This window comes from Alternaria arborescens (genome assembly GCF_004154835.1).
Source record: "Alternaria arborescens strain FERA 675 chromosome Unknown contig_20, whole genome shotgun sequence".
In the NCBI taxonomy this organism is placed as follows: domain Eukaryota; kingdom Fungi; phylum Ascomycota; class Dothideomycetes; order Pleosporales; family Pleosporaceae; genus Alternaria; species Alternaria arborescens.
In genome coordinates this window covers 485,244-511,536 of record NW_021167875.1, presented here as the reverse complement: position 1 = coordinate 511,536, position 26,293 = coordinate 485,244, and the positions used below count along the sequence as shown (strand labels likewise).

The window sequence follows — 26,293 nt, the reverse complement described above, 5'->3', positions numbered from 1 at the left end:
TTGCAAGCGCCTAAAGCACACGCGCGTAGTAATTCGTGACAGCAGTTCTGCTTTTGTAGGGCGCTCAGCTCGGTAATAAAACTGCCCTACTTGGACTAAGAGCTGCTATCTTCTTACATCAAGCCTTTCGTGACAAATTGGCACATATACTCATCATCTTCGGCAACCTCAAAGTCAAACCGAGTAATGTCCTCCTTGTATGGCCACAGATATTCACTAGTAACTCTATGCTGCTGTTAGTGTATGTACGTGTCTGTGCTGTTGATACCTCATACCGCTTATGTTCCGAGCTTGCCTGATACTCTTCTAAAGCTTTACGGTCTTGATGAAAGCTTAACAACGCAAACTCATAGCCTTTGCTTCGCTCGATAGGTTCAGTTATAGATGGCCCTCCGATGATCAATCGATTATCCAGGACGCAGGAAAGCTTTTTGAGCGCCTTGAGTTGTGTAACGAAGGCGTCCTTGTGTGCCAACGAAACAGTCGGCTTGAACTTGAAAAGAACTATCATACTTCAGCGATGTTCGGATGATGTTGAGCGCGTCAATGCAGGTTATGCTCACCGATATGTACCACTGTCATTTTGGTCGGCTTCTGAAAAGGGTGGTATAAGTGATTATAGGAGGAAGCGAATGTACTGAATCGATTGTAGCAAAGCTTCGTCAAGATGATGCTGCTGACGGTCACAACGAAAGATTATGAGGTTGACAATCGGTGCGTGCGCATTCCGAGAGCCCATTGTGGGTTCGCGGAGATTGGCGGAGTCGTAGCGGACTTTCTCCGCAGGTCCAAATTCACCTCACACAGACTAATCAACATTCGGAACGATACCAAAGCGTTCGGCGTATGTACTACCAGCTGAACTAATGCGATAGCGTAATACATAGACCTAAGCGCTGTAGTGTACGGTGGGATAAACCTGTCTTTGGACAATATCAACACATGGCGAGGTTCATAGCCCAAGGCTGCTTTCCAAACACAGTAATAGGGAGTTTCCGGGCTCAAGAGGGTCTTTATTCTCGAAGTGAAACTTCTTCCTCTCAGCAGCGGGCCAGCATGTGATATCAAAGTAATTTCCTCCAAGTGGTGGACCCGAATGGAAGATGTGACGTGGTTCGCCGTACGTTTGACAGAGAATTCTCCACTGCAGGTCGTCAGGCAACGTTATTTGGGATAATATATCACCTACCTTTGTACCCCAGCCCCAGCGATCAACACACTCTTTTCTCTTCCAATAGTTCGCCTCATCCGCGTCATCGAACTTTTGTACGAATCTCTCTTCGATGCCCCGAACGCCTTTGATCTTGATACCGTTGGCCTTGGCGTAGGAGACAATCTTGTACGGCCAGCAGATTTCCCTAGGGTTCGATGATAGATATGGGATGGTCGTGGCTTGATCCAGACAATCGCAAATGAAGTCTCCAAGAAGTGCGAGAACCAGACCCAGGTCCCTGACCGGGGAGTGCTCCATGAGTAGCTTTGCCCGATCGAGAGCGTTTAGCGTGGCTAAAATTGCGATACCAATCATTGCGACAGTGTCCTGCCAGCGCTGGCCATCATCCATCATGAACCAAGGCGCTAGTTGTTGCGATTGAGTCCAGTGAGCGAAAGCTGACAAGCGTACCCAGAGGCCAACAGCAAGCTCATCGGCCAAAACGTGTCGCTTAGCCATGAGTGAGTTGATGGCTGTGAGCTGGTTCTCTATAACCTCCTGCAACCCATATCCAGTAAAGTCGTTCGAGACCACCATGTCGAAACTATCCTCGTCACGCTTGATAGATTCGAGGCTATACTTCTTGACGAGCTCTGCTGTAGCTTGGGACATTACGTAGGGCCAATTCGGGAATTTCTCGGCCTGCTTGCCATCATATCGCTCCTTATACCTGGCGGCCGTTTGAATATGCTTTCCTGTTTTAATATCTTCCAGGTCGAAGCCGTACGATGGTTTAGCGTACGTTACATACTTTAGCTGTAGCGTTAACACCTCCTTGAGCGAGAAAGGGTCAGCATGTTGTAGAACCACGGACTCTAGTCGTACAGACGCGTCCTCTCGGTCGCGTGCGAGTCTTTTCGCTAGCTTTGGTTCAGGCGGTTCGTTGGGACTGACATCTACAAGCGCTCTCTTCCTCGTTCGCATGATTTGTGGGTTGGCTCCCGTGGTTTCGATTGAATCTGAGTTTTGAAGCCTCCGGCATCTCCCTGATGCAAGTACGTCACCTACAGTACTCTTAGGTATGCCAAATACAGCGGAAATACGCTCAAAACTGCATGGTAACTCGTGTTGTTGGCAATACAGCTGCACAGCGTATATGGCAGCTCGCTTGGGTGTCTCTAGCTGTGACGTACTTGACGCCTTCGCCAGCTCGGGTGGAGGGGTGGTTATCCGTATACGCTTAGGCATAGTGTAATAGACTTCAGTAAATCAATTTGCGCTATTTCCGTATACAATATGACGCGTTTTGAGTGTAGTCTCGTCGTGATGTTGATGTGAATAGGTGGTGTTGCGCATCGCGGAGGAATCTACTTCCGGCTTTTCCGGCTCCCCGAGAGTGGGGAAGGCGGGTCGGCCCTTGGCACAGCGCAACCACCGATCGATGGTTGCCGCGCAGTGTCAATCGAAGCCCAGGCCAGCACATCAATAACATTGAAGTCGCGATCGAACCATTCTGGCTCTCTTCATTTCTCTTAGTCCTCAATAAATCTCGTCTCAGTCGCCGTCTGGATCCGCGATCAAGCTCGTTATTGTTAAGCCGCCAAGTTTCGTTCAGATGGAGATTGCTGATGCGCTATAGTGACAGCGACAGTGGTGCTGGCATTGCAACCAGCGCACGACACGGGTGACCCGCCCAATGGCTCGCTTACGGTAGATATGTATGCTGAATCCGAAACGGAAGTCATGGCTGTCTGGAGGACCATCGTTTATTTGATGTGAAGTGGTGGCAATGACGGATCGTCAGGTAAGAACCGCGCAGAGCGGCCGTAGAGCTTCACGATCTCGATCTCTCGCCATGTTCATCTACCTGAGCCATCGCATTGAAGTCCATAAAGGCAAATGAACTTCTGATCTCATTTCCGTTTTCTAAGACTAATCGTTTCCTCAATGGTTCCAAAGCCCACCGTCCTACCGTCGACACACGCGACATCCTCGCCGACGAGTTCGCCGTACCGCACCCTCAGGGCTTTGAGCTCCACCGACATATTCTCGATTGTCGTTAACTTCTCGCGTAACACCAGCCGTTCCATCTCCGTGTTGCCCCTCGTAGCCGTCATGATCTGCAAGAAGCCGCCGTCCGCTGCAGGTGTACCATTGCGTGATAGTGACTAGATTGCTATAGCGGCGAAGGCGGTAGCGGCTGCAAAGCAGATGCTGTATGGAAGGATGAGGTTCAGCGGGTTGGCGAAAGATTATGTGCTTTCGTATCGGGTAGTAGTGATGGGTACCATATCCCACCAGGCCCCAAGGGAGATAGCGGAGATGGCGATGATCGTTAAGACATCGTTGAGGAGATCTTGTGTGATATTTAAATACTCCCTAGGGTCACGGAGATGAGCGATAACTGTTTGGTCGCGAGACGTATCGAACACAGATCCTGCTAGCGGAGCTGCGAAACAGTCAGCCTCCGAGGTCTAGGCAAGCGAGACATGAGACGTACAGCTTGTGTTCATGACTACCAAGTGTCCTGAAACCCAGTCTCCACAGTCAAAGAATGTCGTACCATTTGTCGAGATACTGCTCTCGTTGCACCATGGATTGCCAGGATCAAGACTAACGGACATAGTACGTAAGTATATTTCATCCTCGATTAGTAGTCCTAACGCGTCCAACAAGGCCCACTCGTTGGCCAATGGGAGTAGATCATGCATTTGATGGTCCCAATCTTGAAGAGTTTGCGTATTTGCCGGGAGACTCAGCGATGCAACCGGAGCACTCAGCTCTAGATTCTGTTCGCTATACACAGCACCTTTCGGGAGATTGAGATCGACCTGAAGAACAGAATGGATACCCATTGGGGAGAGCAATTCAACGTCACTCGTAGTATATTGGACAGTCTGTATTCCATGTGGAAAGGATATTTCGACGTTGAAAAGCATCGAGTACGGTTTGCAGCTCAGCTCAGCTGTTGCGAGAAGGACTTCGTAGCTCGTTGCGTTTGTGGAAGTGCGGCTTGCCGTTGTTACAAGGTAACAAGGAGTTGCTTCCCTTTGATGCAGGTCGCATGAAGGAAGACCATCGGGCGAACACGATGGACGAATGTGGATCCGGGGCGGGGTTCAGATCACGTGATAGGAACGGCATCCCGCCAAGACTTGACCTCCGGGAGGTCAGTAAAGATCGGGAGGTCACGACCCCCCAGGTCTCCCTCTTAGAAGGGAGGACAGGGAGGACAGGTACAGACTGCAATAAGTATATAGGATGGACGGATTTCATTATTACACTCGTCGTGGTTAACTCAAATAGTTCATCTCTTACACAGATTGTCAACTAGTTATTCTATCGTTTATAGAATTGGTATTGTTTATCCTTTAGTTACAACGATAACTCTTTTCTACCTAATTATTCTATACGATACCTTACGGACTACTGCTTTAGTCTACCTCGCCTTAGTACAGACTGAGCCTAGAGAAGTATAGCTAAACCCCGTGTAACACTTTGACCACCTTAGATATTAGTAGACGTTTAACTAACAGGACTGCCTGATTAAGATTTAGCAATAGCTTATTAAGGAAATACTTAAGGCAACATAGCTTAGGGCTAGGGACCCTTAACGCTAGCACGCTCTACCCTAGAGAACGATGAGATGCTTAAAGCATTCGACGACGAGGAAGAGAACTCTAACGTCGCTGAGCTTAGGAATCTTAGGCAACACACAACTAAGTAGGCTTAGCAGATTGCTGAGATGCAGGCAATGATTAATTAGCTTGCAGGGCAACTAATGATGACGCTTAACAAACGACCTGTCGCTACTAGGAAACCTAAGATAGCGTCACCTAAGAAATATAGAGGAGACAGAGACAAACTACGAGCCTTCCTCACTAACATTAACCTATACTGCGAGTACAACGAGGTACTTAACGACTAGGAAAAGATCTTTATAGCAAGCACGTTTATAAAGGACAAAGCCTCTAACTAGATGCAACCCTATGTAGATAACTATCTGTTAGACACAGATCGCTAGAGTACTAAAGCAGAAACTCGCGCTCTGTTCGCAAGCTAGATAGAGTTTAAGGAAGAAATAGGACGCATTTTTAGAGAAGTAGACGCAAAGAACTAGGCAGAGAAGAAGATTACTCGCTTAAGACAGCTTACGTTAGTATTAGCCTACACAGCGGAATTTAAGCAACTACAGGCACAGATTGATTAGGACGACGCGGCACTTCGAATAGTGTTCAAAGCAGGCCTTAAGGAAAATGTTAAAGACAGGCTTGTACATTATAATAAGGCTGAGTTACTGCACGCTCTTATTAAGCTAGCTACGCGCATTAATAACTAACTTTAGGAGCAGAACGACTAGAAGAAATATTTCTAACCTAACATGCCTAACACTAAGAGGCAACGTAGAAGATTTAACAGAGATAGCGACGCTATTATAACTAGCAAAGTATAAGACAAACCTAAAGACAAGAAGACCTAAGGATAGAGATAAGACAGTCTCTCTAAGGAAGAACGCTAGAAGTGTTATAATAACAAAGTATGTCTCTAGTGTAGCAAAGTTAGACACTTCGCTAGAGACTGCAAAGAAGAACAAGTTAAGCAGGCGGCTATTAAGATTAGAATAATTAGACAAGGAACGCTATACCTAACTTACATAGAGCTAGATAATAGCCTAAGCGACTAAGATTTATATAAAGAAGCCCGCTTAGCGGACAAACAGGCATTTGTAATTGTTCTACGAATTAAGATAGACGATAAGGTCTTAGCTAAGGATAAGCCTAAGACTACAGACTAGAAAGTCAAAGGCAAGGACGTTTTAGAACGTCTAGATAATTAGCATTGTTAGATATGCAGAGATGCTGCACACTACGCTAACAACTGCAAGATTTGAAGCTAAATTATAATTACTAGCAAGAACGCTAAAGCTATTAGGCACTAGGCAGTGACTTAACAACCCTACTTCGAAGATTTAGAAGTTGAGGGCAAGGCCTAAGAAACATTTAAAGAAGAAGAGGATACTAACGAACACAAGAAGTTGTGTTAGTATAACTGCAAGGTTAATTGCACGTTCTATATAGAGGACAAAGAGACATGTAGGACAGACTAAGACTAGTGCTGCTATATAAACCTAGAGCTACAAGAGTGCCTAGTAGAGGAATGTTATATCTATAACCTAGAACCTACAGACCTTCACTACAAGCTCCTATAGACTTAATGCAAGAATAGGTACACGTACTACTATAAACAACTTAATAAGGCTCGACGAGTAGACGATTACTACTATAGAACACTATCGTCGAATATCTGCGAAGTTGCAGAGTGCCTAATTTACGAAGCTAAAAAGGCTTAACTAAGGAAGAGGATTACTAAGGAGGAGATACTCTATATTAATATTTATTAGAGTTTCTGTTATAACAACAGGTGTTTAATACACTACAGCTCTAAGAACAACACAGGCTATTTCCTTAAGTATAAGAGAAAGAAGCAGCTAAAAAACTAGGACGCTACTAGAGACAGGGTCTTACTAGTAAAGGCGCACTTACAACAACCTTAAGGAAGGTACAGGATACTAATAGTTAGGAGAAGCAGCTGCTTACAACTGTATCTGTACAAGGTTAGAAGATTAAGGCGCTTGTAGACAGCAGAGCTGCACAGACGATTATCTTACTCTAAGTAGTAGAGAAATATTAGATACCTTATAGGATTAAGGATCACCTAGTACTAGTAATACTAGCTAATAAGAAACTTATAGAATATAGAAACAGCATAATAAGGTTAGAGACTACAATAACTAAGCTAAGGATAGCAGGCATAGAGTGCTAAATAAATATTAACATTATAGATCTAGGAGGACTAGATATGTTAATTAGTTATAATTAGCTAAACGCCTATAACCTTGCTATTAACTAGCAGATAAAAACGATACTTAGAAGAGAACTTGTGCACAAGGTTGCTAGAGTACGTAGAGAGACGCGCCTAACAAATTAGAGCTTACCTTAAGATAGGAGATTTAGCAAGATCTCGCTTTATAAGATTAGGAGAATCTATAAGAAGGACCTTTAGAGAGTAGGAGTTATTTAGATAAGACGAGTCGCGACTACAAAGGAAGGACCCTTACTACTAGAAATACTAAGAGAGTATTAAACTAACGAGTTTAAGGAACTCTTTAAGGAAAACAAAGCTACAGATTTAGCAGACTATTAGGATTAGGATTACAAGATTATCCTAGATAAAGGGGCGAAGCTTAGCCTAGGACTAATATACCTAATAGCGCTTAAGCACGATGCTAAGCTATAGGACTATATTTAGAAGAATCTAAAAAAGAGATTTATCTAACTAGGATTAGGCCTAATAGCCTTACTTATCTTGTTTGTAAAGAAGCCTAACAGGAAGTAGCGACTATGTGTTAACTTCTAAAGGTTGAACAGCGTTACTTAGAAGAACTAATATCTCTTACTACTTATTACAGAGCTTATAGATCGACTCTAGGGAGCTAAGTAGTTTACTAAATTTAACGTTTGAGAAGGATTTTACTAAATTAAGATTAAAGAAGGTTATAAATAGATAACAGCGTTTAAAACAAAGTATAGACTATTTGAGTATACAGTTATGCCTTTTAGATTAACAAACGCACTAGCAACCTTCTAATTAGTTATTAACAACGCTTTCTATAAGTACCTTAGGATCTTTGTTACAGCGTACCTAGACAATGTACTAGTGTACTCTAGCGGAACGCTTAAAGAACATGTAGAATATGTTAAGAAAGTGCTTAGGAAGCTAAAAGAATATAAGCTGTACCTGCAGCTAGGAAAGTGCGAATTCTATGTTAAGGAGACAGAATTCCTAGGCTTTATAGTGTCTACAGAGAGAGTTAAGATAAACCTAAAGAAGATCTTAGCTGTATAAGAATAGCTAATTCTTAAGATAGTTAAGGATGTGCAATCCTTCTTAGGATTCGCTAATTACTATTAGAAGTTTATTAAGGATTACTCGAAGATTACAGTACTCTTCTTAGAGATTACAAAGAAGAAAACAGGATTTAGCTAGAACGAGGAACAACAAGAAGCGTTTAAACAGATTAAGCAGATATTCCTTGAGGCACCTGTACTAGAGATGTACAACCTAAAACAAGAAACGCGAGTCGAGACTAACGCGTTAGATTATGCACTTAGAGCTGTACTATCGCAGCAGTGCCTAGACAAGAAATAGAGACCTGTGTTCTACTATTTAAAGAAGTTCTCTAGAGTAGAACTTAACTACGACGTTTACGATAAGGAGCTACTAGGAGTAGTTAATACCTTTAAACAGTAGGAAGTATACCTATTAGGACTACTACACTAGATTGAGGTTTTTACTAATTACTAGAACTTAGCAGGTTTTATAATAACAAAGAAACTTAACTAATAGCAAGTCTAATAAGCTAAACTGTTAGCTTAGTTTGACTTTAAAATAACCTATTAAGCTAGAACACTTAACAGAGCAGCGGATGCCTTAAGCAGAAGATCTAACCTACAAGAAGATAATTATAAGGAACTACATAACGCTATATTTAAGAAGATGCCTAACAGCAGTCTACGATACAACTAGCTAGAACTAGCTAGAATAGCTAAGGTAGCTGAGCAGGTAGATACATTACAGCAACAATAGTAGCAGAGAGCAGCTAGCTAGCAGTTCGAGCCTGAGGAAAACGGCTCTAACGAACTGCTATAAGACAAACGAGAGTACAGAGATATAATTCGAGGAGACTAAACATACGTACCTCTACAACTAAGATCGAATCTTATTAAGGAACTGCATAAGTCTAAAGAATACAGACATGCATCGCTAGAAGAAATAGTTAGGCGACTATTAAAGGTGTTTGCGATACTACGCTTGCGAGCGAAGGTGTAGGATGTATTAGGCAACTGTTTAGCTTGTTACTAGAACAAGCCTAAGAGACATAAGCTCTATAGCCTGTTATAGCTCTTACCGCTACTAACCTAACTATAGAGCAGCGTAACAATAGACTTTATAGTAAAGCTCCTAAAGTCGTTAGAACTAGGATCTAGAAGATTATGCGACACAGTTCTAGTTATTATATGCTAACACACAAAAGGAGCAAAATTTGTGCTTACAGAGGAGACTATTACCGCAGAAGAATGCGCATACGAGGTTAGCAAGGCACTAATGTTAGAACACAGGATACCTAAAGAGTTTATTACTAATTGTGACAAACTGTTTACGTCTAAATATTAGGACACATTCCTAGCAAAATTAGGTGTAAAGAAGAAGCTATTAACTAGCTTTTACCCTGAAACAGATAGCTAGACAGAAAGAACGAACTAGACACTAGAACAGTATCTGAGGATATACGCTAACAAACTGCAAGACAACTAGGTTGAACTCTTGCTAACAGCACAATTAGCCTACAACAGTACTAAGTCAGCGACGACAAAGTACTTACTACACTACGCGAACTACAGGTATAAGCTAACCGCTTACTGAGACCTAAAAGATATAGAAAGTATCGCAGTAGGCGCAGACGACAAAGCCCGCTTAATGCGAGAGCTACACGAAGAATTGAGCAAGAACATTGCTTACAGGAACCTTATATTAGCTAAAGCGGCAAATAAGCAAAGGATTGAGGGACTAACCTTTAAGAAGGGGGACAAAGTTTTCCTGTTATATCAGAACTTGAAAACTAAACGACTAAGCAAGAAACTAGATAACCTCTGAGTAGGACTGTTTAAGATCCTAGAGGAAATAGGCACAGTAAACTACAAACTCTAACTGCTACTAAGCATGCGCGTCTACCCTGTCTTTCACAAAAAACTCCTAGAAAGAGCACCTCTAGATGCTGAGCTAGCAACAGACATAGAGCTTGAAGACGACGAGTACGAGGTCGAAGAAATTAAGGACCTGCAGAAAGTCGGTCGTTAGTAGAAATACTTAGTTAAGTAGCAAGGATAGCCTAAAAGCTAGAACACTTAGGAACTAGAAGAAAATTTGACGAACTGCAAGTTACAGGTACTTGAGTACTACTAGAAACACCTAGGGAAGCGAGGACTAGGTCCTCGAGGGAAAAGAAGTAATCAGAAAAAGGGTCGAAAGAAGCGTCAGCCTGTAACTAGCCCAAGTCAGTCGATGATCTGGGTAGCGATGGTTCGGTTGCTAGAAAGTCCGTACCCGGGGCAGAATTCCCCTCGGCTTGCTCTTTCGCACGATCCTGAAGACTCAAAATGGCGTGATCTCGATCGGCGAATGCTCGCTCTCGCGCCTCAGTCTCTGCCACTTCCAGGCGAAGCCGAGCGACCTCAGCCTCAGCACGAAGAAGCGCCAGGCGCTTCTCGCGCTTTTCAGCCTCAACCTTCTCCCACTCTTCCTCAGTCACAAACAAGCTACACTCAGCTTTCACCGAAATACAGCCCGCACACTGCCCAGAGGCAGTGTCCACGAAACAACGAAGATTCTTCTCCTCACACCGCTTGCAACGAAAAGTCATCTCGTTCCCTTGCTGACGGACACGGTCAGCACGAGCCTGGCGCTGTTGAGTCGAATTCTGGGTACGGACACGTCGAGAAGTCTGAACCTTGGGCATGGTCAGGAGAAGTGAGGAAAGGAAAGAAGAGAGGTTACGACACCACAGGAACACCTAAACCTCCACCGCCGCCGCCGGACTAGGCACGGGAAAACGATAATCTAGGGTATCGGGACGATACGCCTAAGAGGGGGGGTAATGTTACAAGGTAACAAGGAGTTGCTTCCCTTTGATGCAGGTCGCATGAAGGAAGACCATCGGGCGAACACGATGGACGAATGTGGATCCGGGGCGGGGTTCAGATCACGTGATAGGAACGGCATCCCGCCAAGACTTGACCTCCGGGAGGTCAGTGAAGATCAGGAGGTCACGACCCCCCAGGTCTCCCTCTTGGAAGGGAGGACAGGGAGGACAGGTACAGACTGCAATGAGTATATAGGATGGACGGATTTCATTATTACACTCGTTGTGGTCAACTCAAATAGTTCATCTCTCACACAGATTGTCAACTAGTTATTCTATCGTTTATAGAATTGGTATTGTTTATCCTTTGGTTACAACGATAACTCTTTTCCACCTGATCATTCCATACGATACCTCACGGACTACCGCTTTAGTCTACCTCGCCTTAGTACGGACCGAGCCTAGAGAAGTATAGTCAAACCCCGTGTAACAGCCGTCCAAGTCAGAGGTAAATACTTTACAACATAATAAAGTGGCGCATCTTGCGAATCTCGGTTCCACTCCAGATTCCAGTCCCATTTCGATACGAACGCTGGCGCGACAAGCGAAAGCACACTTGTAGGATCCCGAGGAGGTTGGTACTCTAGAGGAAAAGTCTTGTTGTACGATGTGCTAGTGCAACGGACCTGTGGTCCTCGAAACTGGAGATTGTACGTTGAATTCTCCCCAGGATATACAGGCAGATTGAACATCTGGTTATTAGTAATCATGGATTTCGCAATGTTTATCACGGCGAGATTAGCCCCCCTGTCACGTTAAGCATGAAGAATATCGGTCGATCCACAAAGCTTACCCATATGCCCATGTTCGTGGCCCAGAGCCGTTTTGAAAATGAAGGGTATTGAAGCTGGCGTAGGTAAGTCCAGGGAAACTGTCATTGCCGCCCAGATCAAGCTCTTGCGGGACGGGCGGGTTCATAACAGACATGTTACGATTCTCCGTATAGTTACGCGCCGCAAAAGTAATAACCAGCGTACCCGGGGGATAGATCATCGCGATTCCTAGAAACCAGACTAAGAGAGCCATGCAAGTTAGCAACGGCGCTCTCCATATGCTTTGCACATCGCACAAAGCTAACACATTGGTACGAAGTGTAAACAGCTTCTCGATCGTGTTTAGTGTGATTGCATTCCCACGAAGCACAAGCCACAAGTGCTGTGCGAAGCAGATCCCAACACTTCCTGTCAGTGCCGCTTTGAACATAGTAGTTAGAAGGATAGAGATCGCGGAAGTCTGGGGTTGCGTAAGATAGCTTGTGTCGGTAAGCTTGCCGTCCAGATTCCTGAACAAAAGGTAATGCCCTAAGGCGGAAAGAAGGGCTATGTACAATTAACGGCAGTGTTCCTCTTGCATGGGTAAACTGATCTGTGAAGAGGAAGCCCATGATTGTTCCTGCTGTTTTCCAGTGCGTGGCGCCACGCAAGGAAGCGAGCCGTGTGTCTTTGCCTTCTTGTTTGCTGCTCTGATTCGACTGCTCTCACAAGGAGGAGAGAGCAGGTTGTGTTTCATTCCCATCTTCGACATGTTCCACGCTGGCAATTGTGCCCTTATCTTGTAGACGATCTTCGCGCTGCGGTTGCAGTAACGAGTGTACTGGCGAGTGTACTGGCGAGTCCTCCTGTGATGGGCTGTTCCGGCCGTGTGAGGAGCTTGAGTTAGATCTCGGTATGTATCGTTCGCAAACTAATCTGATCAGAGATAGATGCCATTGTGAGCAGCCTTCAACGTGAAGGTGTACCAAGCTTGGGGGGAAAGGACACATACAGACCGAGCCTGGTCCTTGTACCAATAGACTATCAAGTCCAGACGTCGTAAAAATCGGTGAGGCTGAGGTCGCACGAAACTTTTAGGACTACGCCTACATGCGGCGCAGTTATCGCTCATCAGACCACAAATGGATCGATATAGTCGAGGCTCAGCATGATATACAGTGTCAGACTACGCCCTGCTTAGTCCAGCCAACCAAGGCTGTCGCTCCGCCGTTGTGGCAGGCATGATGTCCTCGCGCGATCGGTCTTTGGGTATGCGTTGGTATGTTTCACCCGGATCAAGGGTTCGCAACGCGCGCTCGAGGTGACCGCGTAGAACCCGCACTGACTGAGATGATATAGAGCATTACCAGTCCACGAATCGATATACGTCGCCATATATGTCAGCCCTCTAGAAGATCGCAATACAGAGCGTGTGTTGTCGAGGAAGGATGGAAAGCAAGATTTGCGCAGTGTCAATGTCTGATTACAAAGGTTCTACTGGTAGGCATCTGCCCACAAGATTGGGATGTCGGTTCCGATCGGAACGCGACGCGATTCCGAAAGCAACACCTAACCCTCGTGTGGTACTTGCACTTAGCATTCACACCCCTCGCGCCAGGATGCGCGGCATGACACACATGTCGCAGCTCTACCATCAGCAACGCATTGCCTCTTCCAGCCATCAAAGCAGTGCCGATGTACGCTCTGTCCGCAGCTGTCCTTGCACCATACCAAATCCTCCTCGCTCGCCGCCGTCGACCCGTCCTCTTCCAAAACATCACGACAAATCGCGCAATCCCCCTCGATCGCCTGCCTCCGCGCATGAACAGCATCACATGCATCACACTCAGAATGTTCGTCCCAATCGCTGCGACACATGCCGCACGTGAGTCGATTGCAGTCGGTAACGCATTGCGCACGCCAATCATCAAAGCATTTCTTGTGCACACTCCGACCGCAACTTGATCTACACCATACAATCTCGGACGCATCGCATTCGGAAAGAGAGTCTCCTTCGTAGCAGATGGGACACTGTTCGTCGAAGGGTAACCGGCGAGCATGTGGGCGTTGGCATCGCTGCGGCGAAGGGCGTGGCGCGACCTGCGACACGTTTGGCAATGGTGTCGCGCTAGACGACGACGTTCTGCCTAAGATTGCTTCAGTTCGCCCAACGGGTACCGCTGCGGTGTCAGGACGATTTGAGCTTCTCGCGCTCCCCGTTGCGACTCGGGGTGTGGTGTTGACAGCGCTGCGCGCAGCCCGGCCCAACGATGTACTAGGTGTTGGCGGCATCTCCGATGGTGCGTTGACAGATTCAGCAGCGGCTGAACTCGCGACATTGTATCGAGGAGGAGTGGTACTGTTCGGAGGCCCTAATTCCTGCCTGACCTGTTGCACGATCTGCTCAATCTGCGCGCGTGTTGTTTCAAGCTGGGCAGGCGTGAACGCGACTGTCGCCGGCTGACTCTGCATTGCAGACCTCCGGTCTTGCGTTCGATCAAGCTCGGCTGGGAACGCTGCCCTGATATTGCTCGTCCATTTGTTTACCAGCGCCTCGCCTTGTGTATGTCGATGTCGATAACATAACCCTTAGTTGGCGAGATTCACAAGGTCTGGTCGAATTCGCTCCGGGTCTGGCTGTTTCTTTGCTATCTCGGTAACCAAGAAGTACACGTCATCACGTCGGATCCGATTGTGGCACTCGCGATGCTTTGACGGTGCATACCCCAAGCAGAGGCCGTCCACACATAGATTCAGTACGTCCTCGGGATCCCATCAGGGCTGGGATCTGGACGTGCCAGGGATAGTGGCTCTGTTGGTAGGCACTGAAGAAGGCATTGTTCAAGAAAATAGTGTCTTTGAGGGAGTCTTTGAGAACGTGCGTTGATTGTGGGGATATGAGCACAATAAAAGTCGTGATGTAGTAGGGTTTGAAGGCGTAACGGTGCGAGTTGCACAAAGATATATCCATTGGCAACCTTTCATTCTCTCTTCACAGCCATGATCGCAATATCCAAGTAATTCCTCTGGAGGATTGTCAACCTGGCAAGACATGGGTCGTTTCATGGTGTTGAGACAGAACAGCTTGGTGAGCTGCGAATCATTATCTTTCCACGAGAAAAGCGGCAAACGGTGCATGACATACCAGGTATCTCGATACTCAAGAACAGCGCTGAGCCCCTGCGTTGTCATGCAACTCCCTCTGTGCAGCTCGAGGCAAGGCGGAGAGGTAGGCGATGCGCGCGAGGCTGATGCGGCGTGGTTGTCACCTGGAACAACATTCGTTTCTAATCATACAGCTGCACCCACTGCTCATTGGACGAGCTGGTAAGCCAGAACTGGGTAGAGGGTACTAAGCCTGACTAAAATGCTAATTTTAATCTAAAAGGATGTCACTCAACGTCTCAAGTCTACAGACTGCCTGAGAAACCTGCGTCCATCATGCTGCTCGTAAAGCGTCTCCAATAGGATCTCGTATTGATCATGGGCATCGCATTTGTTCAAAGAAAAATTCTGAATGAATTCAAAGAGATACAGTAGCCTGGAATCAGTTTTGCTGGCCTAACTGGTGCCGCTGCCATGTCAGGGCGATTTCTGCTTCTCGTGCTCCCTGTTGCAACCGGCGATGTCGTTTAGACTACGACATTTCCACTGCTTACCATGCTGTAGCTCCAAGGGTAACCGTCGAAGTGCTTCCCAGAACCCCCTTACCGTACGGTGGACTATGATAACGACGATGGCTTCACGCTTTCCCAGGATAGCTGCTTTCCCTAGATACTGTACAGGTGCACTAGCCTGGCCCTCCATGCAGTCAGGGACAAGACTCTCCAAACTTCGTCTTTCAAATTATCGGCGCACTGGAACCTGCCAAACCACGATCCTTTTTGTTCATCTCGTCGTCCTTAATCTGCTTATCAAGCTACTTTCTCAACGCGATGGTCGAGCTCGGAGACGGTTCCGAAATCCCCAAAACATGCTCGAGCACCTAGCTTGAAAGTTTAGCTTTACCAAGACTGCACGGAAGCCATTATGCACCCTACCACACCGCCTATAAAGTTCAACTCCCTGTCAAGCTCACTATCGCTCTTGATCATTCGAGGTCGGACTTCGGTCCATAGGGTTTTCATTATAAGTAAGATTTCTAGCGTAACCTTAAAGAATCTTGGAAGTCCTCAAACGCTCTATTTAAACCATCGAATTCACGACCTGGGTTTATGTCACATCTACTTTCCAACTCCATAATCTTCCTTGAGACATATATCGAAAAATGAAACTTAATGTTTTTGTCGTTTTCTTCGCGCCGACGGTTCTTGCTACAACAAAAGTATGGAATCTAAGTGGTAGCTGCAATGCTGCCAACGTCTGCGACGTGGATACAGCATTCAATAATCCGAACAACCCGAAGGTGTGTAATGGCAGAGCGGGACAGTATGTTGGCACAGGTATCAACGGAAGAACATGGTGCAGTCCTCCAGGCACCAAATGCACTTATGTTTGGAGGTGCTAGCTGCTTGCTATTATTCGAAAGAATACCAGTTAGGTATGTAGTGCTCTACAATCCCCTCTGATCCAGGCTAACATCCCATGAAAGAAGGGTCCGAGAACTACAGTGCAGACCGAGGCTGGTAGGTGGTTGTCCTCTTCAGAGGTCGTGGTATCAATGGTTAGTAGCAGCAAATCAAAACCTAAGGTCAGAGCTGGAGTTGAAGATTGTGAAAATCGCTCTTGGACGATCCAGAGTTGGTTCTTAGGGAAGAGCAGGAGTGCGATGGACAAGACATCGTACTAGCACGAATAGGAGACTAATGCAATCATACAAGTGTGTTATCACGATTCGTACCTCAATGGGATAACATGGGGTGGGTTGAGAATTATTCCCAACGTCTCAAGTTTATGCACTGCGTGAGAACCTTTCGTCCATCATGCTGCTCGTAGAATGTCCCCAGTAAGACTTCTCATCGATCACGAGCATCGTGTTTTTATAGAGAGGATCTCTTGTAAGATTGAAAGATATATAGTACATACTTGGAATGTAAAAGTACTTCCACCACGGTGCCAGAAGCTACATTGGGTGCGCCAAACTCGAACGTGTCCCATACATCCAGGAAAACACGACCTTTTCAAGAAGAACAGGATAGGTTACACAGCCATTATCACATGGGCATGAACTTGTGTTTCAAGGAGCACACTCATACGACTTCGCCTTCGTGACATCTCCGTCCTCCGACACAAGGCGTGTCTTCATGGGATAAGGGCACAAGAACCTGTCGTACTGAGTTCCAGATGTGTCACTGAAGTTGATTGGAATCGTATCCGGCGCAGTACCCCTTTCCACCCAATCGACAAGAGCCTGGAACGTGGAGGTAGGCTGTCCACCCGATCCGCCAGAGCAATGCGCTAGTCCAGGAACCTGGAAGTAGCGGAAGAAATCGTCGACGTTCGCATCCAGCTTCGTCACACGATTATAGTAGTCAGTGGTGCCTTTGTGTGGGATAAGTCCGTCGGCCTAACAGGAAGGTTAGCATAGGCTTGGAAGAGTACAACACTCGTCAAAGACGACGAGGGGCAAGGATTGCTCGATGGGAGATTTACCAGGCCGTGATAGGTAATGATCTTGCCGCCCGCTTTGCGGTAGTTTGAAAGATCTGGATCCGCGCTTCCGATGATAGAGTCGTACTGCTGCATAGCAGACTTGAAAAGGCGGGTGTATTCCTCCACCGATTTGATCAGCGTATAGTTCCACTGGGGGTCCTTCTTGACGAAGAGCTGCAACCATCCTTCACCAAGTCCAGTGGGAGCTCCGGTGCATGTGCCATTCGTATTGCACGTTGTCGCCGCGTAACCTAAGTCAGAGGTAGTACCCGTTGGATTAGGGCTGCCAGTGAGCCGAGATTGATAGTCAACACCGTACCAAAGGAACTCGCCGTTCGGACCACGCGGGCCTTCCCATGTAGCGTTTGCAATTATTGCAGCTGCTTCAGTGATGGTGACCGATTTGCCCGTCGAAGTACAATTGCGCACGCTGCCGATCATCGTGAACGGATTGAAAGAACACTTGTCCACGTCGCTGATCAGTCCGTCGGCCACACCATCGAGAGCGTCGCAGGAAGCGACAGCGGCTTCTGTGAGGGAGTCCAACTCGCATTTCGTTGGAAACTGCCTCATTATTGACATCATCACCTGTGCCCATGCTGCTCCAGGGATGAACTGGTTCCAATTGAACGCTGGAGCTGCGGCAGCAATGCCATCGTAAGCGTCAGGGTAGCGCTGTGCGAGCATGAAGCCTTGACGGCCTCCTTGAGAGCATCCACTCCAATACGAATATTTAGGAGGTTGTCCGTAGAAGGAGTTGATGACGTCTTTTGAAATGAGCGACTGGTCGTTGAGCGATACGGCAGCCAAGTTTTGGAGCGCATACATGTCAACATTACCTGGGCTGTTCAACGCCCATGGATCCGGAACATAGCTCAATCCCAGACCAGCATCCGTCGTTGATGCCACATATCCCTCTCCAAGCGCGCCGCTCATCGCCATATACGATAGTGGAAATCGTCCAGCAACGTAACCTCCCCCTCCCACGGATTGAAGTCGCCCATTCCATCCTTTCATTGGAAGCCATGTCTCCACGTTGATGGTGTCGTGCTGACCTTCGTGCGTATATGTAACGGTAATGTTGCAGTAGTAGACGCCGCGCACGGAAATAGATGGATGGTTGTAGTAGAACTGGTCGGAAACTTCGGTTGTATAGTTTGTGACAGGCGTAGCGGTAAGGTCGAGGATAGTGGCACCGAAAACCGTTGGGTAGGGTATAAAGCCGGCATCGCAGGCCGAAGATGGGGCAGTGATGTTGTGCATCGTGTTACAAAAGAACGAGTGACAGAGGCCAGGACGAAGGTAGTATTGGAGGCGGGAGTGGCTGAACATTAAGCTTTATTCTTCGATCAAGTAGCAGAAAGAGATGAAGACCCATTGACCTTACTATCACAGCCTCAGCACAATCCACGACATTACCTCTGAGTGCGCTTGCAGGTCCTTGCTCAGAAAAGATGATCACGAATCAGGACATACGGCGTATTGCGCTGATTGGCTACGTATTGCCCTGAGTCTGCGCTAGCATCTCGTTCGGCCACTCGAGCCAATGCTTCCAGAAGGAGCCCAGAAATCTGGAAATCTCCTCGATCAGAATTCTACCGACATTGCCGACAAGCCACATACGACGCCGGTGGTGCAGAACGACCGCGTAATGGGCGAGGATGATTAGCGCTTCCGGCTTTCGCATGGACAGGAGGTTTGTGAAGTCGCTAGACAAATTGATAGGCCAAATCCAGATCAAGCCGGAAGAAGGCGATTGGTCAGGGACTGTTTCGGTTTGGTACACGAGCTGTAGCTGAGATACAGCCGCGCGGCAGGTTGATCGAGATTCCTCACTCATGTCCGCTTGGCCCAGCAAGTTGGACAGGCGATCGGCTACAACCTCAGCAATTTCATTGTGGGACGATGATGCTAGGTTGATGGAATTCTCGGCGCGTTCGAAATAGGAAGATATGCTGGTCTGTTTCAGGAATTGCCAGGACTGCGATGTAACAGCGCGCACCCCACGATGCAGGTTCATGTACGTGATGAACCTGTCTAGTATTTCGCCTGCGCTAGCGTCCGCGATCACAGCGACTTCACCAAGCTCATGCAAGCCGATGAAGCTAGAGAATATCAACAAAGGGGCACAATTCTCTGCCGTGACCTCGAAATGTGCATCATTGAATGAGCTCAACGCCAGTGTCTGGAAGGTCCTTGCTTCCTCGCGATAAAGACCTGATTCGGCCGCATGTAGATAGCTCATATGCATAGCAGATAGTGCTAGCAGCTGATACACAACGTATGGCTTAGATAATATGATCGGCATCAAGGTTCGTGCCTGTCTTTGATCAATGGCGCCTGCTTCTTCGAGACTTGGCAAGGTCTCGAAGATGAAGTGATTGAACAACTGCATATGGCGCAGATTGAGCGACAGATCTTGTGCTTGAAATGATAACGGTAGTGGAGACAGGTAATCCTGGTTGACAGACGGCGTTACTGCTGCTGACGCACTACTGTGACGATCCCCTAGAATTGGAACACTTTGCGACATGGGACTTCCAATGTAAGGTTCTGTTGAGGCAGTATCAGAGATTGTACATGATGATTGAGCGGACCCTGCACGGCGAGTGGGTGGCTTTTGGTATGCGCAGATCCGATCATCTCTTGAACAGTTCTCGCAAGTCGGTTGTGCCTCATCGCACTGCGGAAGTCAGTATGCTTTTTCACTTCAGATTAAGTCGAGACAGATGCAGGTACCAGCGTCTAACAGCCAGGTCACTTACCTTGATGTGGCGTCGCTTACATTCTTGACAGCCAAGTCGCGACTTTCTGTGTGGTCTCCGTGAGGGGTTTCGTGGACGCATGACCAAACCCGACCCAGGCGACTATGATTGGCGTAACAAGAAACTAGTAAACAAAGATACGCAGAGCCAGAGATACGGATAGTAGCAAAGGAGTGTTGGAGCAAGAAGAATGCCGGAGTAGATACGGATACGCTGACTAAGAGTGCACTAGATTAGTGTCTCCCAAATCGGAGCTCGGAACCTGGAAGTGGGCCACGCTAGATTTTCTACATGTCCGCCTTCATTCGCCGCATACCCCTGCAGCGCCGCATGAAGCACTGGTGCGTCACTGTTTATACATCGTATTCAGCAATACGACGTATTGCCTTTGCCGCAGCTGTTTGACGATAGCTTCCACTCCTATCCTTCTCTCGCTCTTATTCCTTTGGCGCGCGAAGCTCATGTTATTACCGCAACAATTCGGCTACGACTACTCGGGGTAGAATACGACGTATTTCCAAGTATAGCGGATCACATTCTGCTTTCTCACCCACATCTGGCGCTGCATTTACCAAAGCACGTTCTGAAACTACAGCGAATCCGACAGATACAAAGATCTTGAGTCCTCACAATGTTTCGATCAAGATACCATCTACCATCGATTCCTATTGCCTCACCATCTCCAATTGCTTCGAGCTTGTCCCGCAGAAAGATTTCATACGAATTATACCCACCGACGCCTTCACCCAATTAGCCAAAATGGTCGATGGAGTAGAGCCCACCAAGGGAGGTTACTACCTTTGGAACTACCTCCCCTCGATGGCCGCCGCTGTTATATTTATCCTACTTTTCATGTTTACCACTGGCTTGATCTGGTGGCGAATGTTCCGTACCAAGACCTGGTTTTGCACCCCGTTTGTGGTTGGAGGTTTCCGTAAGCTTCGTCCCTCTGGTTCTTGTGATGAAGCTGACACTTTGATCATAGTGGAGTTCGCCGGTTACTGCGCAAGAGCGTCCGCTCACAGCAAGACCGGTAGAATCATGCCATTCGCTGTACAAAACGTCTTCATTCTCCTTGGCCCCGCTTTCTTCGCTGCATCAATCTACATGTGTCTGAGTCGCATCATTCGCAGTATACAAGCCGACCACCTTTCCGTGATCAAGCCTCGGAAATTGACGAAGATATTCGTGACGGGTGACGTCCTCTCTATCCTGGTTCAGGGAGGCGCTTCTGGCTTGATGGTTACCGGCACGCATGCAAAGCTCGGAGAAGGCATCGTGATCGCTGGTCTCCTTATTCAAGTGATCATGTTTGCACTATTCGCGGTCACAGGGGTCATCTTTCGGAACCGCATACGTCAACGTCCTACTCCTGAGTCGTACACCGTCGATGTTCCTTGGAGGGAGAGCTTACGCATGCTGTTCATCATCTCCGCTCTCATCATGGTCAGATCTGTCTTTCGCGTCGTAGAGTATGCCATGGGTAATGACGGGTATCTTCTGAGGCATGAATGGACCATGTACATCTTCGATTCAGTTCCAATGTTCGCGGTTACCGTCTTGTACTACTTGTGGTACCCAACAATACTGGTTGATACGAAGACCGAGCTGCAGAACATCTCTGCATAGTAGATTATATCTAGTTGCGACATTCCAACACTACGGAGTGTTCGGCAGGCCTTCTTTCATCATAAGTTTCGCTGTCATAAGATCCTTCGATATCTCATGATCCCAAATCCAATCCATTCTCGATAGCGCATTGCTTCGCAAAGCATCTAAATCATCACCTACACCTTCTCCCTCAAACTCCCATAGCTTACCAGCCTCCTTGCTTGTCGCCACTAGTTTCTGACTGCGCGGTCTTCGGACTGCATCGTACGCATGGAATACATTTGTAAGCTGTTCTTTCTGACGACATGCCGACAACAGCTCGCTAAGAACGTGGACATCCTCGATACACATGCCAGCTCCAGACCCCTGTTGAGGCGTTGAGGCATGTGCAGCGTCACCTACAAGACAGATCAAAGGCTTGGTGGTGTAGTATGTTGCCGCAGGAAGATGGTAGAATAGCGCCCAGATATCTGGCTTTTGCATATTCTCTATGATCTTTTGAGCAGCAGGTATGAAGTGTTTGAAGTCTTCCATCATCTCGTCGCGAGACGTCTGCACCACCCAGTTCTTATCCTCCCAAGTGGGTCGCGACCCAAATGCGACAACTGTAAGCGCGTCAGCCAGCTTAATAGTAACTTCCGAGTCGACGTACCATTAAACAGCGTTCCATTTGCTATGGGAAACGTGAGTATGTGGGCATGGTAGCCAAGCCACATTTGCGGCATTTTCGGTATCTCTTTACCCAAGATCTCGATTGCCTTCGTCATGGAAAAGATTCCACGATAAGCGTATTTTCCTGAGAAGACTGCTTGCGCTTCTGGCACATCGCCTAGCACAATTTGCCGTACGCGCGATTTGATACCGTCGCAACCCAGTACTGCACTATGCTGTGCAATAGACCCGTCGGCGAAATGGAGAATCGCATCTCCAGATCCATCATTTGCTTCTGTGATATCGCGCAACCTTTTCTTGAACTGCGCAACACCTTCTGGAACCAGTTTAACAAGCTCATCGAGAAATTGCGCACGGTGGACTCCGCCATTCGGTCCCTCTCTTGCTGGAATAGTGAACGATTCTTCCCCTAGCTCAACGCCCTTCTTCCTCTTGTCTCCCACCCTCGCTGTGAACCACACCGGTGGATCTGGGTTGACGTTTCCTTTGTTGCACTTGATGAAGGCGGCCTCGATTCGTCGGTCGATCATACCCATGGTGCGGACCATGACGGGCGAGAACCCAACACCAGCACCGATCTCGCCAAAAGCCGCAGCAGACTCATACAGTGTGACCTTTATGTGCGGGCATTTTGTGAGAAGCGCAACGGTCAGCGTCAGGCCCGCGATACCTCCGCCCACTATCGCGATGCTTAAAGAGCTTCTCTCAGCCATGATGGTAAAATTGGTGAGGATTCGCGTTTAGAAGTGTAGTAACAGCTCAGTGTACGCGGTTTGGAAGCAGTGGTAGCCGAAGGACTTGTGATGTGACTTGCTGCTCGTCAAGTACCCTGCAGCTGTTCTTGCGGCCTTTCGGCTGTTTTAGCATGCACTGACAGATGCAAGGCGCCCCACGCTTGGTGGGGCGAACGCTTACCTCACAGACACGCGGCTCCGATACCAAAACCTGACGCTTGTCGAACACGTCCGGCTGCATGGCAGAATCTGTACCAAAGCCCCGCCGTTGGGTTGTAATCATGCGAAGAATGATGCGCTCAGTGATTTCACACCCAGAACTGACATCTTGGCTGCGCAGCGCTATACGTATCGACAACTACCACAGCGCCAAAAAGTGTCTAGAACAAGTGCGGAATATGTGTAAAGGTTCATGGTCAGTTTTGAACGTATTGGAAGAAATCAGAAGAGTGGTCCATACCTCACAACTATGCTAACAAGTGCAGTAGTCCAGAAAAGCAATCGCATGGAAGTGTCACGTCGAGCTTTCAATACAGGTAGCTTTCGGACATGATAGTCTGGGTTCGGTATTAATTTCTCCTAACCTCTACATCATGAGTGACAGTGATACCTTGCAATACAACATGTTCGCTTTTAGTGCTGTTGCTGCGTCGTGGTTGCGATGTGACATGCACTCCCGGCTTGGAGTCTTCGATGATGCGCTCTTGACTCTCACTCGGACTAATGTCGCCGAGAGTCTCAATCTTGCCCCTTGCACCGCTACGCATTGCTCCCATGGCGAACGCATCCTGATGTGCGTTCCCGGTGCGGGGTCGCGATATCCCCAGCCCGATACCATTGGATCCGCTGTAGTTCTGGTACGCCCCACTCGTTCCTTTGTTGCTTCGCCATCTCTTTGGCCACAATCCGCCGATGCTCTTACGTAGGCTTAATAAGCAAGCGGTTATCACTCCACTCGCGGCCTCGATGAAACTCCAAAGATTCGTGGGTGCAGATTGCCATGTCGGCTCCCGGGTACGAAGGGAGAGGGGCAACGTGGACATGCGGAGAGCGGTTGTTAGGCAGATGAAGAAGCCCATTGAAAAAAGGACCATGAGACCGATTCGCGAGCCTTTGGACATATTCAACCCGAAGATGACGGGCATTGGAAGTATGAAAATCGCGAGGTCGGTAAGGAGATTCAAGATAGCATTCGACCAACTTGAGGGAATGTCAGTGATAGTTTCGCATACACTGAAGGGCAACATACCGGTGCCAGAAGAAGTTGATGCATGTTCCTGGTATCGTTCGATTATAGACTCGAGGTACCGGCGTGCATTGGAAGATGCAGACTACGACATATGAGACAGTCCAGCCAACTGATATGACCCCTAGTACAATGCATGCCTGTCGAAAGCGCTTCAGAGCAAATACACGATAATACAAAGCCAGGAAAGCCATTTTGTTAAAGCCGTTGGTGAGCGTGTAGAAGGACTGCGTGAGCCAGAACGACTAGCACGATGGCGTTAGCATGTCAAGCTGATATTGAAATCGATCATTCCCCTAACCTTGAGTGCTTCCGTAGCATTCCCGCCATCCCTTGCGATATCGACTAAGCGCGTGCCGAATCCATAGGTTGTCGACCGGTAAATAAACGCCGCCAGTAGAACGAGCCAAATCTACGATGGTGAGATATAAGCACTTGCAGTTTCTCGGCGGTGTCGTACTTACATTCGCCATGATTACGAAAACATCTTCCAACCCCAGCCAACCTCGACTTGTGATTGTATTCGTGATGCGCCAGATCAACAGTACTGTTGAGATGACCGTCAGCGTCACAGTCACCCACTGCAAGTCTTTTTGTTGCCCTTCGTAGGCGGAAAAGATCATGGCACCTGCGTCGGCGAAACCAGCAACCTGGTCAAGGGAGATTCGACCGCGAAGCTACGAATTCACGAGCATACTTATACTGAATTCCACTCGGTCTTTCATTGAGGCTGAACGCGACAAGCATCAGAAGCCGATTCCGTGCGGATCAGTCATCCGCTCGCTCTCGTCCTTGTATTGCATTTGTCTCATGGTAAATCTTATGAATCCTTCTCGGTGGCATTTGCGGGTATTACCAAGCCCGGTCACGAAGCAGCTGAACACCAGCAGCCCGACCAGTGTGTATACCAGCCACAAGTCAGGTGATCCTCTCATGAAGCGATAGCTGCAACGGAGATTGTACTTAAGATCACCCGAGAAGCTGTAGCCGCGGTTTGCGATGAACGATGTATGCGTCGCGCTTGCGCATGTATATGGGTGAACATCGGCGTATCCCATTCGTCGACTCGAAAGAGTATCGTAATTCGCCAGAGCGATAGGGCGGTTTGGTAACGGCTTGGCCACTCTTAGCTCCAGTCCACCTGTTGCCGTGCTGGAAAGATATCGTATCGTGGCTAAATGCAAAGCGATCTGCGTAGATCGATCATGGCGATGCGACGATGCTGTTGTGGTCGTCCAGTCTGCCGATCAGTTGCGCCATGCTTACCTACCAGCACCTGGTGAACTCCCGGTCCCCTACATCCTCAAAATTCAACACACTGATGTATCATGCGCGGCGCTCCCCCGGTGTTGCTATCGCGACAACGTCTCTGCGCCGGGCGTGTTGCCATTCTAAATAAGACCGAAGCGAGGTCTGGAGCGTTGTGGGACGTCTGATTTTGCGGGCCGCTGCGGCGGGGAAGATGGCGCCCCTGCCCAGGGAGGATCGAGCTTTCATTCCGAACACGCTAGCTCATTCACCTACATAGCCCTAGCATCAAGACAAGCCTCGTGCCGAAGTTCTTCATATAACGATAGGTCCACGATCCATGGTTCGTATAATCTCGTCGCCAAGGACAAATGGACGCAGAATCATGTCGGCAGGGTCCAATTCTATCCAATCTCGCACCCACTGCAACCCGCCCCATGTCGGTAACTTCTTTTGTGCAATACGTCGGTTCGCTAGACAGCCAATTGACATTCAATCGCGAGGTAATTATGCTGAAGGATCGTAAAAGGTCCGACGATCCTTCTCAACGATATGTCGTATTATCAGGCGATGCCAAAAAGCTTCGAGACACAGCAGGATTGCAGCTGAGGTTATTTCTCCCGACTTGGATTTTCTCCGGCAGTCAGAGCGTTCAAAGGACGGTATCGGATGCCGTGAGGGAGTATATGTTACCGGGCGTAAGTGTGTGACCCATCGTGTATCCTGCATCGTCCCTTGTCCTTGCTCACTCTGCATAGCA

The 26,293-nt window shown here is 47.8% G+C and overlaps 11 protein-coding genes across 11 annotated transcripts; 4 read left to right on the top strand and 7 right to left on the bottom strand.

Annotated features, from left to right (window-relative positions):
• Positions 1-113: 113 nt before the first annotated feature.
• On the bottom strand, positions 114-582 carry AA0111_g8340 (hypothetical protein; the record flags this gene model as incomplete). Its single annotated transcript, XM_028654777.1, has 3 exons — positions 114-225; positions 276-504; positions 564-582. 3 exons carry the CDS (start codon positions 580-582, stop codon positions 114-116), a joined length of 360 nt encoding a protein of 119 aa, XP_028504107.1.
• A 370-nt stretch (positions 583-952) lies between these two features.
• Positions 953-2,401, bottom strand: AA0111_g8339 (hypothetical protein; the record flags this gene model as incomplete). Its single annotated transcript, XM_028654775.1, has 1 exon — positions 953-2,401. One exon carries the CDS (start codon positions 2,399-2,401, stop codon positions 953-955), a length of 1,449 nt encoding a protein of 482 aa, XP_028504104.1.
• A 1,004-nt stretch (positions 2,402-3,405) lies between these two features.
• AA0111_g8338 (hypothetical protein) lies at positions 3,406-3,864 on the bottom strand (the record flags this gene model as incomplete). The annotated part of the gene is made up of 2 exons (XM_028654774.1): positions 3,406-3,602; positions 3,654-3,864. The coding sequence occupies 2 exons, from the start codon at positions 3,862-3,864 to the stop codon at positions 3,406-3,408; spliced, it is 408 nt and encodes a 135-aa protein (XP_028504229.1).
• Positions 3,865-10,393: 6,529 nt separating this feature from the next.
• Positions 10,394-10,813, top strand: AA0111_g8337 (hypothetical protein; the record flags this gene model as incomplete). Its single annotated transcript, XM_028654773.1, has 1 exon — positions 10,394-10,813. The coding sequence occupies one exon, from the start codon at positions 10,394-10,396 to the stop codon at positions 10,811-10,813; it is 420 nt and encodes a 139-aa protein (XP_028504236.1).
• Positions 10,814-13,516: 2,703 nt separating this feature from the next.
• AA0111_g8336 (hypothetical protein) lies at positions 13,517-13,630 on the top strand (the record flags this gene model as incomplete). The annotated part of the gene is made up of 1 exon (XM_028654772.1): positions 13,517-13,630. One exon carries the CDS (start codon positions 13,517-13,519, stop codon positions 13,628-13,630), a length of 114 nt encoding a protein of 37 aa, XP_028504235.1.
• A 2,302-nt stretch (positions 13,631-15,932) lies between these two features.
• Positions 15,933-16,172, top strand: AA0111_g8335 (hypothetical protein; the record flags this gene model as incomplete). Its single annotated transcript, XM_028654771.1, has 1 exon — positions 15,933-16,172. The coding sequence occupies one exon, from the start codon at positions 15,933-15,935 to the stop codon at positions 16,170-16,172; it is 240 nt and encodes a 79-aa protein (XP_028504105.1).
• Positions 16,173-16,841: 669 nt separating this feature from the next.
• On the bottom strand, positions 16,842-18,520 carry AA0111_g8334 (putative feruloyl esterase; the record flags this gene model as incomplete). The annotated part of the gene is made up of 2 exons (XM_028654770.1): positions 16,842-17,171; positions 17,258-18,520. 2 exons carry the CDS (start codon positions 18,518-18,520, stop codon positions 16,842-16,844), a joined length of 1,593 nt encoding a protein of 530 aa, XP_028504234.1.
• A 232-nt stretch (positions 18,521-18,752) lies between these two features.
• AA0111_g8333 (hypothetical protein) lies at positions 18,753-19,790 on the bottom strand (the record flags this gene model as incomplete). The annotated part of the gene is made up of 1 exon (XM_028654769.1): positions 18,753-19,790. The coding sequence occupies one exon, from the start codon at positions 19,788-19,790 to the stop codon at positions 18,753-18,755; it is 1,038 nt and encodes a 345-aa protein (XP_028504233.1).
• A 991-nt stretch (positions 19,791-20,781) lies between these two features.
• On the top strand, positions 20,782-21,651 carry AA0111_g8332 (hypothetical protein; the record flags this gene model as incomplete). Its single annotated transcript, XM_028654768.1, has 2 exons — positions 20,782-20,956; positions 21,008-21,651. The coding sequence occupies 2 exons, from the start codon at positions 20,782-20,784 to the stop codon at positions 21,649-21,651; spliced, it is 819 nt and encodes a 272-aa protein (XP_028504232.1).
• Positions 21,652-21,681: 30 nt separating this feature from the next.
• Positions 21,682-23,018, bottom strand: AA0111_g8331 (hypothetical protein; the record flags this gene model as incomplete). Its single annotated transcript, XM_028654767.1, has 2 exons — positions 21,682-22,238; positions 22,286-23,018. 2 exons carry the CDS (start codon positions 23,016-23,018, stop codon positions 21,682-21,684), a joined length of 1,290 nt encoding a protein of 429 aa, XP_028504231.1.
• A 590-nt stretch (positions 23,019-23,608) lies between these two features.
• Positions 23,609-24,758, bottom strand: AA0111_g8330 (hypothetical protein; the record flags this gene model as incomplete). Its single annotated transcript, XM_028654766.1, has 4 exons — positions 23,609-24,239; positions 24,289-24,530; positions 24,587-24,697; positions 24,750-24,758. The coding sequence occupies 4 exons, from the start codon at positions 24,756-24,758 to the stop codon at positions 23,609-23,611; spliced, it is 993 nt and encodes a 330-aa protein (XP_028504230.1).
• Positions 24,759-26,293: the final 1,535 nt, after the last annotated feature.